General features: G+C 52.8%; 2 protein-coding genes across 2 annotated transcripts; both read left to right on the top strand.

The window, feature by feature from the left end:
* The first annotated feature begins 492 nt into the window (after positions 1-492).
* CAOG_09124 (hypothetical protein) lies at positions 493-7,566 on the top strand. The gene is made up of 4 exons (XM_011272532.1): positions 493-1,102; positions 1,202-1,780; positions 6,015-6,594; positions 6,725-7,566. Exons 1-4 carry the CDS (start codon positions 514-516, stop codon positions 7,329-7,331), a joined length of 2,355 nt encoding a protein of 784 aa, XP_011270834.1. The 5' UTR covers positions 493-513; the 3' UTR covers positions 7,332-7,566.
* A 115-nt stretch (positions 7,567-7,681) lies between these two features.
* On the top strand, positions 7,682-9,919 carry CAOG_07755 (hypothetical protein; the record flags this gene model as incomplete). Its single annotated transcript, XM_004342779.2, has 6 exons — positions 7,682-7,709; positions 8,013-8,100; positions 8,372-8,450; positions 8,524-8,622; positions 8,708-9,001; positions 9,153-9,919. Coding segments are annotated over 6 exons (1,355 nt in total), but the record flags the coding sequence as incomplete, so codon positions are not given.
* Positions 9,920-10,051: the final 132 nt, after the last annotated feature.

Genomic DNA, 10,051 nt, shown 5'->3' on the forward strand with positions numbered 1-10,051 from the left:
TTTGCCAGCCAATTTCACACCTCGCCGACCCGCGCATCTGCCACCCCTCACATACACCACTCACACACACACACACGTACACTCCACAGCCATCCCTCCGATGCTGTTCGTTCTCCCGAGCTTCAGTTTTTTGTTCTCTACCTTTTGACTCAACGTTCCAGCCAAACCAAAAAAAAAAAAAAAAAAAAAAAAAAAATAGAACAATTCACAATTAGCTTTGGTTGCCTTTTTTGCGATAACAATACTGTTTGGCTTCAGCCTGTTTTGTTGCGGTTACGACACGCGCGTGTATTGAAACATGGCTGAATATCGACAGGTTGGTTTGGAGTTGGGAACGGGGGGTTTGTGAGCGAGGGAGATGAGGAAGGCGACGAAAAAAGCCGGAAAAATGCTGGATGTAGATTTTTCAGATCGGAAGAAGGCGTGCTGTTGGTGTTTGGTGTTTGGTGTGGTGTTTGGTGTTGGGGGTTGGATGTGCAATGAATGACCGAAAGAGTACTCACTCGATGTGCAATGATGATGATGATGATGATGAACTTTTGGGTGTTTTGTCCAGCGTTCGATCCGCCGACGGGCGGGTTTATCACGCAGCAGACGTGCAACAATGGTAAAACTGCAATCGCACCGCCGTCGCTGTGGACCGTTGCACAAGCCCAGGACAACGAAGAGGACAGATGGTATTGCCAGAGCAATCTATTAAAGCCGGGAGCTGCCAACTGTCCCGGCAATAATCCCCCTAGGAGTTGTACAAACCGTAACTCAATCACATATGGTTGGCTCTACCAAGCGATTTCGCTGTCCTCGTTCGCAAAAAACTCTGGATACATTGACGGCACTCGTGTGGTCGTCAGCTTCACAGCAGCCTTCACCAACTCGAATCAGCATGGTGGTTACCTGTTTCTGAGGATTTACAACGCGGCGAACACCGTTTTGGGTGAAAGGTGGTCGAACACTTTAACCACTGCCGGAGCTTTGACGATCTCGACTCCGCTTCCCGCCGGTTCCGTCAGCATGAACGCATACTTGAGTGGATTTCGAAACGCTGGCGGGTCGGGGCCCATCAACGCCTTCTTTGGCTCTGTTTACATGACCCTAGCCGCTGGTAAGGTGTTTTTGAATTATTGTTTCTTTGGTCCGTGCTCCAACAAAGCCATGTGTGAGCTGACAGTGAGTATTCGTCCTTTGTTTTATGGTACCCTAGCGCCCATGAAACAAGCCGGAGTGTTCGCCACGGCTGCGTCCTACCGGTCTGTCGACTTGTCCTGGAGTTTGGTGCAAAACACTCAGCAATCCGTGTCCTCGTTTACCGTTCAGTACAGCACGACTGCAAACTTTGCTAGTTTCCAGAATGTGACTGGTTTGAGCAGCAGTTCGACCTCCTACACCGTCGCTGGGCTTACCAGAAACACCCTGTACTACTTCCGCATCTATGCAGTCAACAGCATTGGCACTTCTGATCCGAGCGACACCAAGCAAGCAACAACGTTAAATCTGAGCTTTGCAGGCACTGGCTGGGGCGCTTGCTCGGGGTGCGGTGGCACCCAGCAAATGCAGTACCAATGCACCGACACGGTCACGAACTATGCCGATGGTACTTGCACGACGAATGGCGTTACGAAGCCGACGAACACGCAACCGTGCAATGTCATTATGTCCTATGCACCTGTTTCTCCGTGCTCTGCGGCTTGCGGCGCGACACAGACCGTCACTGCTACGGCTGTCCTGAGCAACGCCGTGTCGCCTACAGCCTGTCTCCAAACCCAGTTGCAGTCCTGCACAGGTGCACCGTGCCCGACCAACTGCGCGTATGCATCCTGGCCATCGTTCGATCCCTGTTCGAACTGCGCGACCCTCTCCATCACGCGCACCATCGCCACTTCGGCGGCGTTTGGCGGCTCGGCTTGCCTCGACCCTTCAGTTTCTACGTCAGCATGCAGTTGCACCATCTCTGCCACTCCAGAAGTTTCAATCTCCGACATCTCGAGCATTCCAAGCTCAGCCACTCCAGAAGTTTCACTCTATGACACCTCGAGCATTTCGAGCTATGACACCTCGAGCATTTCAAGCTCCGCGACTTCCAGCGTGACGCCGTACGTGGCTACCTCAACGCCGGGTGCTTCAGTGCCTGCGCCGACGACTTCAACTGTGGCGCGCAGTAGTGCGACCTCATCGATCAGCAAGTCGGCCACGCCGTCCGCTTCTCGTCTGTCATCCTCTCGCACCGCCACACTGGCCTCGACCACCGGTGGTGCTGGGAGCGTCGAAAACCAAACTGACTCTGGCGGCGGCTTCCCGCTGGGTGCCATTATTGGTGCGATTGCCGGCATTGTACTTCTTGTGGTCATCATCCTGTTCGTGATTGCTCGGCGCCGTAAAGCTCGCGAGTCCAAGTCGGGTCGTGGCGTGACATCTGCAGGGTAGGTGCTCTTGCAGCGGCCATTTTTTGCTTGCGTTGCAGTTGGACGGTTTGTATGCTATTTGCGATGGAACACTCACGCTCAGATTTGTTTTGGTGTGTCCGTTTTCCTTTTATTTTTTTTTCCTTAGGAGCCAAATGGAATTGGTGCCTTCTTCGCGCAACACCGCGACGGCACCCGAACCATTGTACGCTGGCGTGAGCTCCGTTGAGACCCAAGGCATCTATTCGTCGCCGGCGGATGCTGCGACATACGCGGTTGCCGACAAGAAGCGCGCGACATACTCAAGTCCCGTACCTGACGACAACGTGTATGTCGCAACGCAAGACGCGGCCAATTATGCGAGCACCTCGTCCGGCTACTCGGATCCGGCGAAAGCGGATCTGTACGACCATGTCAACCCAGCACCTGTATCTGCCGACAACGACAACGAGACGTACGCCACTGTCGACAAGTCTGCGCGAGCCCCGGGCGCTGCCTCGAGCAAGGCGTTCGTCCCTTCGACCATCGGCCCCAATGGCGATGTGTACGCAGTCGCCTCTTCCAATCTTGGCAAGGAGGATGAGTCCTTGTACGATAGTTTGGGCTCGCCTGCAAGCGGGTATGCCGACCCTCGTGCATCTGTCTCCGCCTCTCGCTCGCTGGTTGGCCCGCGAGGGGATGTCTATGCGCTTCCCACCAAAGAGTCTGGTCGCTAGCTGGTCTGGGTTGTGGCGCGCAGAGTGAGCTGTTTGTGCGTGCCGTTCTTTTGTTTTTTCCCCCTTTCTGTTATCTCCTGTCGTGTTTTTTTTTTTTTCTTTTTTTTCTTTGTTGTCGAGCCTGTTCATACTTAACCCCCTCCTCATATGCCTATCATAAATCATCGTTGTTGACATTTTCCAGCAACCCTGAGGAGCGGTGTGACCAATCACCAAACACAGAGCATGTTTTTCCAATTTTGCCAACGTTTTCGACCAATCGCCAGTGTGCTGTTTTTGACGCGTATTCCAGGCCAATCTCTTTCCCCCCCCCCCGCTTTCACCTTACATTGTCCTCGCTAGTGGGCGTTGCATCTGACATCACGAGCACTGCTTTTGTGTTTTTTTCCAGCGACTCGGCATTGCGCTCCAACAACAAACAAACAAACATTCTGCCTCGGAATCGAATGTTTGCCAATTACAAATAACGGAAAAAACAAAAAACCAGCCAAAAAAAAAAAAAAAACAAAAAATGCCGCTTTTGTTATTTTGTTGACATCAAAACAGAGGGATGGTCGTGTTTCCCCCTGCGCCTTTGCCCTCTTCTTGCTCTGTGCACAGTTGACGCTTCAACCCCACATTGTGTGTGTGTGTGTGTGTGTGTGTTGGGCCCTTGTTAGTGTCGCGACCATTGGAGTTCTCTCTCAATAAAGTGCCACTTCTTTTTTTTTCTTTTTTTTTTTTTTTCAAGTTTGATTGATTTTTCATTTTTTTTTCATTGTTATTATTGTTACCGTTGTGTTTGCGTCCCTTTTTACCGTTTGTTCCCCTCTTCTGCGAGCAGCCCAACACGACTCGACTCGGACGGTCTTCTCCCGCGGAATGACGCCTCTTCCGCTGCTTCTTCTCGCCTGCTGCGCTGCGCTGGGTGTCTTCAGCCCTGTACCGCTCGTTAGTGCGCAAACCAGCGACCGCCGTACGTCCGTCTCTTCTCCGTCTCTTCTCTCTCTCTCCTTCACCCCCTTTCATCACCCTCCCCTTCCTCAGCTTGTTTGTCCACGCTCATCGCACTCCCTCCTCCAGTTACACTTCCGCAATCCACCGCAATTTTCATTGATTATTATTAAGCTTCTTTCTTTTTTTTTTTTTCTTTTTTTTTTGCGACATTTTTGGTGGGTTTTGTTTTGTGGCTTTTGTGGTTTTTTTTTTTTTTTTTTTTTTTGATCTATGAATCGTTCTTCTTCGGGTTCGCTTCTATTTTATCGCTTCTATCTCGATCGCTGTTTTCCGCAGCCATGCGTGCAGCTGAGACCAGTTCCACCACATGAAGTGACATTTCCATTTTGTGATCGCTTGCGACGCTGCGGCCGATGCGTCAGTCGCCACGCCCGTGTCGGCGCTATTTCGTTTCGTTTCCGCTGCTGTACTGTACTTGCGACGGGCAAGCTCCGACGCCCATCGTCCTGACCACTCATTCAACACAACAATGCAAAAAGTTCTACTCCAAAAAGTCGCAACAAGAAAGAAGAAGACAAAACACAAATGGCTAAACCATGACACGGTCGCGGGTTGTCATGCAAATCGGAAGTTTCTCGTTTTCCGGCTCTGAGCTTTAGGACCTTTGAAACCAGCGGAATGGAGGATGCATGTCGGATGCCATGACAACTCATCAATACTGCACTTTGGATTGACATGCAGCATTCAATGCCCCTTCTGGCGCCGGCGGATACATCCAATCGCCCAATTGTGGAACTAATGGCAACTCACCAAATTCACCATGGGCCGTTTACGCACCTACAAATTATGTGACACAATGGGAGTGCTCAAATTCTCAGTTTCGACCCGATTGCCAGTCCAATTGCAATAACGCCAATGACGCGTGGCTCTACCAGACTGTCTCGCTCTCGTCGTTTGCGATCAACAGCGGGTACATTGATGGAACTCGCTCTCAAGTCAATTTCCAAGCCACCTTGATCAACATTGGCGCCAACAACGACATCGGTCGGCTGCTCCTGTACTTTTTAAAGTCAGATGGCAATGTGATCTCCAACTCCGCATCTACAGAAAGTGGGACCAACGGCGCGCTATTGACCTTGACGCTGCCACTTCCTGCAACAACAACCGCAATGTGGGCGGCTTTCGCTGGAAGAAAAACATCTGGCTCCACAATTGACGCCTATTTCAGCGCCCCAGTGCTCACGTTTGCCGCCGGTAAGTCTTTGATCTCTTTGATCTCCATCCGACAGCTGTGATGCATTGCCCACTCACTCACGCACCCACTTTTGGTCACCATTCACTCGTTTGATGAAAACTTGTGGCCGACTTTGCTTTGTTTTCCCAGCGCCCCAAAAGCAAACCCTCTCGACTGCCACAGCGGGCGCCTACAACTCTATCACTCTGGGTTGGGTGAAAGTGGAATACTCTGAACAACCCGTTTCTTCGTTTACCGTCCAGTACAGCACGACCTCGAACTTTGCTAGCGTTCAATCTGTGACTGGTTTGAGCAGCAGTTCGACCTCCTACACCGTCGCTGGGCTTACCAGAAACACCCTGTACTACTTCCGCATCTATGCAGTCAACAGCATTGGCACTTCTGATCCGAGCGACACCAAGCAAGCAACAACGTTAAATCTGAGCTTTGCAAGCACTGGCTGGGGCGCTTGCTCGGGGTGCGGTGGCACCCAGCAAATGCAGTACCAATGCACCGACACGGTCACGAACTATGCCGATGGTACGTGCACGACGAATGGCGTTACGAAGCCGACGAACACGCAACCGTGCAACGTCATTATGTCCTATGCACCTGTTTCTCCGTGCTCTGCGGCTTGCGGCGCGACACAGACCGTCACTGCGACAGCTGTCCTGAGCAACGCCGTGTCGCCTACAGCCTGTCTCCAAACCCAGTTGCAGTCCTGCACAGGTGCACCGTGCCCGACCAACTGCGCGTATGCATCCTGGCCATCGTTCGATCCCTGTTCGAACTGCGCGACCCTCTCCATCACGCGCACCATCGCCACTTCGGCGGCGTTTGGCGGCTCGGCTTGCCTCGACCCTTCAGTTTCTACGTCAGCATGCAGCTGCACCAGCTCTGCCACTCCAGAAGTTTCAAGCACGGCAGTCTCGAGCATTTCAAGCTCCGCGACTTCCAGCGTGACGCCGTACGTGGCTACCTCGACGCCGGGCGTTTCAGTGCCTGCACCCACGACTTCAACTGCGGTGCGCAGTAGTGCCACGTCGTCGATCAGCAAGTCGGCCACGCCGTCCGCTTCTCGTCTGTCGTCTTCTCGCACGGCCACACTGGCTTCAACCACCGGTGGCCCTGGGAACGTTCAGAATCAAACCGATTCTGGCAGCGGCTTCCCGCTGGGTGCCATTATTGGTGCGATTGCCGGCATTGTCCTCCTTGCTGTCATCATCCTGTTTGTTATTGCTCGGCGCCGTAAGGCTCGCGAGTCCAAGCCGGCGGCGTCGAATTCCGCGCGCGCATTGCCGCCTACTGCGTACGGCCTGTCTGTTGTGTGTTGGGTGTGTTGGTTGGGCGTTTTTGATGTGAGATTCTTGGCTAACTCGTACCTGTTGGGGGGGGGGCTGTTGTTTTCTCTTTTTGGTTGCATTTCACCTTCGGTGCAGAAGCAACATGGAGCTGTTGACTCGACCTGCCAGCTCGAAAATGACTGCGTCACAAAGCGAGACCGACGATGTGTATGCCGACGTGGGCAAGCCAGACTCCATCTATGCGGCGGCTCAGCCAGCGGCCGGCAATGCTGCTGTTCGTGATTCCATCTACGAAGACACGCAAGACAAGGCGCAGTACGCAGCAGCTGCTGGTGGGTCGACGTACGCTGCTCCCGAGGCAACCTACTCTGCTCCTGGCCAATCCAGTGGCGGCGGTGGCGAGGATCTCTACGCGTCGCTTGGCGACAATCAGGATTTGTACAGCACGGTTGTACCTGCTGCTGCTGCTGCTGGTGGCGCCTCTGGCAACACATCTGGCTTTATTGTCGGACCTCAGGGTGATGTGTACGCGGTTGCCGCACCTGGTGGTGGTAGCTCTGGCGCTCCCAAACCCGGTTTTACTGTTGGCCCGAGAGGCGACGTGTATGCGGTTGCTTCGCCTGGATCGAAGGCAGACGAAAGCCTGTATGACAATCTCTCGCCTTCGTACAATGAGTCTTCCTTCCTCGCGCCGAACGGTGACGTGTATGCCAAGCCCGCCAAGCCTCCGACACGGGGCTAAACCGCGTTTCATCTCGAATGATTGTGTTGTTTTGTTTGGTTGTGTTCTCCCCCTCAGCTATCCATTCGTCGTATTGCATTCATTAGTCGTTTTTTGTTGCTTTGCTGCATTATTCACTTGCCATGTTAGAATGCCGTGTGTGTGTGTGTGTGTGTGTGTGTTTGTGTGTGTGTGTGTTGCGACTCCTTGTTGTTTGCTCAACGCTTTGTTAATACTCAATGTCTCTTCTCCCTCGCTCGCTCTTGTATTTTTTTTCCCGTTCTTCCATTTGTTCATTCATCATTTGATTTCCCGTCTCAGATTCTAAATCTTACTTCTTTCTCGTCACTCTTCATATTTCCTTCTTTCCAATGTCGTCTTCTCGCGAAGTTCTCGTTTGTAAGAAACTTCAACTTTTTTTTCTTTTTTTTTTTTCTTATGCTTTTCCATTCAATCGTCTCGCTTCTCTTCCTTCTTCCTTCTTCCTTCTTCCTTCTCCCCTTCAACCCCGTTTCCATCATTCTTCACCGTCTTCCTCTCTCTCTCTCTCTTGCTTCTTCCATTCGACTCTGACATAGTGCAGCACTGACGTTGGTCGCCGTTTTGGCTGGGCTTTTGATGACGCTTGTTCGCTTCTTCCCTTTCTCCTTTCCCCCCGCTTACTGTTTGCTCACTGCTGCTCGAATTCAAACAACAACACAGACAAGATCGCGCACGACAACGCGCAACCGGGCTCCGAGGACTGGGAATCCATGGTCGGCCTCTGGGAAGGCATCAAGGACTCTGCAGCGTAAATCTCGCTTTTTTTATATTGGTTTTTGAATCGATTTTCACCATTGAGCGACCCATTGCGTTTCGTTTTGGGAACATCACCAACGACCGATGTCGAGGGATGGACGTTCATTACGATGGACGAAGATTTCATCCAGATTGCCGAGATGGTCGCCGACTGAGCGACTCTGGAACCGCTCGAAGAAACTCGAACTTCAATGCCAATCTTCTTCCTCTTCTCCACTGTTCACTTGCAGCTCACTTTGGCGTGTGCGAAATGATATGAACAGTGCGAAAGAGACCATCCAAACCCTGCTGAAGCGCGTCACATCCACGCGCAACCCCAACGTGCAGCTGGTTGCATTCACAGTGAGTTTTTGTGAAAGAACGTACGAATTTTGTCTGCTCGAGCTCTTTCTAACCTTCATCACTTCGGAGTTAGATTCTCGACTCGTGCATGAAGAACTGCGGACGCGTCTTTCAGATTGAAGTGGCTGCAGCGGACGTGTTGGACAAGATTGCTGGTTTGTTGCAAACCAAGGTAAGCCTTCCCTCCTATTTAACGGCATTGCTCAGGCAAACTGCCAGTCACCCCTTCTGACCCGTTTCCTGCTCTTCCTACTCAGGTGCAAACCAACGCCAAAGTGTGCGATCGCATCAAGGAGCTTATTCAAGACTGGGACACTGATTTGAGCAACATCACTGCCTTCCACCGAGTGTATGAAAACTTGAAGCGCGAGGGGTACGACTTTCCACCCAAAAAGAAGCCCACATCGACATCGTCGGCTCCGCGACCCGCTGCCGCTGCTCCAGCATCGCAGGAAGATGCCGAGCTGGCCATGGCCATTGCTCGCTCGTTGCAAGAAAGCCAGCCCAAAGTCACTCCTCCCTCTTCCCAGCCTCCACCGCAGCCTTTGAAGGTGAGGGAGACGCTGCTTGTGTTTGTGGGGACCAATTAGCTTTGTTTTTGTCTCTCGTTTCGGCTTGTTTTTGTTTTTTTGTTTGACATTGTCTTACCCTTCCGACCCTTGTTGTTTTTGCCAAATGATGTTGTTTGTGTCATTGAACTAGGCTCGATACGCTCGAGCTCTGTTCAATTTCGACACGACGCACGATGACGAGCTTCCGTTCAAGGAGGGCGACATTCTCACGCTGCTCAACACGTCGGATGCAAACTGGTGGCAAGGAGAGCTGCGAGGCCGCACAGGTCTGATCCCCGTCAAATATGTCGAAGCTGTTGACGACCATACGCCCACCCAGCCTGCTGCTGCTGCTGCTGCTGCTGCACCCGTTGCTGCTGCTGTGACAGCCGCTCCATCCGCAGGTGCGACGACCGCCGCGCCAGCGCCCACCAGCGCCGTCGCTCAAACTGCCGAGCCCACCATCGTCTCTCCCACGATGATCAGCGAGCTTTTGCAGCTCATTGCGAACGCTGACGCAGCTGGCGACAATCTAGTTGAAAACGAAAAGATCCGAGTGATGACTGACATGTGCAACGCCTCGCGAGCCCCCGTGAGCGCCAAGCTCAGTGACATTTCCAACCAGAATGCTCAGCTCATGGCGCTGAACGACCGCTTTTGCAAAGCCTTCCTGTTGTATGACCAGTTGCTGAAAACCCCACAACCGCCGAAGGCTGCGCCCTTCCCTCAACCGCAACCTCTCCAGCAAATGGGCCCTCTTCCCCCGCAGCAGCAGCAACAACAACCAGGCAACTTTGCCTACCCGCCTCAACAACAACAGCAGAATCAGCAAGGTCCCCGTCCGCAGCAGCCTTTCACGATGCAACCGGGTCAGGTTCCGGCCAACGCCGGTGCGTGGCACCGGCCTGGCATGGCAGGGTATCCTCCTGCTCCTGGCGGCTATCCACCACAGCAACAGCAACAGCAACAGCAGCAGCAGCCGAAGAGTGGACCATCTTTCGGCGGTCAGCCGCCGCCCCAGAATTTGCCGCAATACGCTCCTCAAGCACC

This window comes from Capsaspora owczarzaki, assembly GCF_000151315.2.
Source record: "Capsaspora owczarzaki ATCC 30864 unplaced genomic scaffold supercont2.16, whole genome shotgun sequence".
NCBI lineage: Eukaryota > Filasterea > Ministeriida > Capsasporidae > Capsaspora > Capsaspora owczarzaki.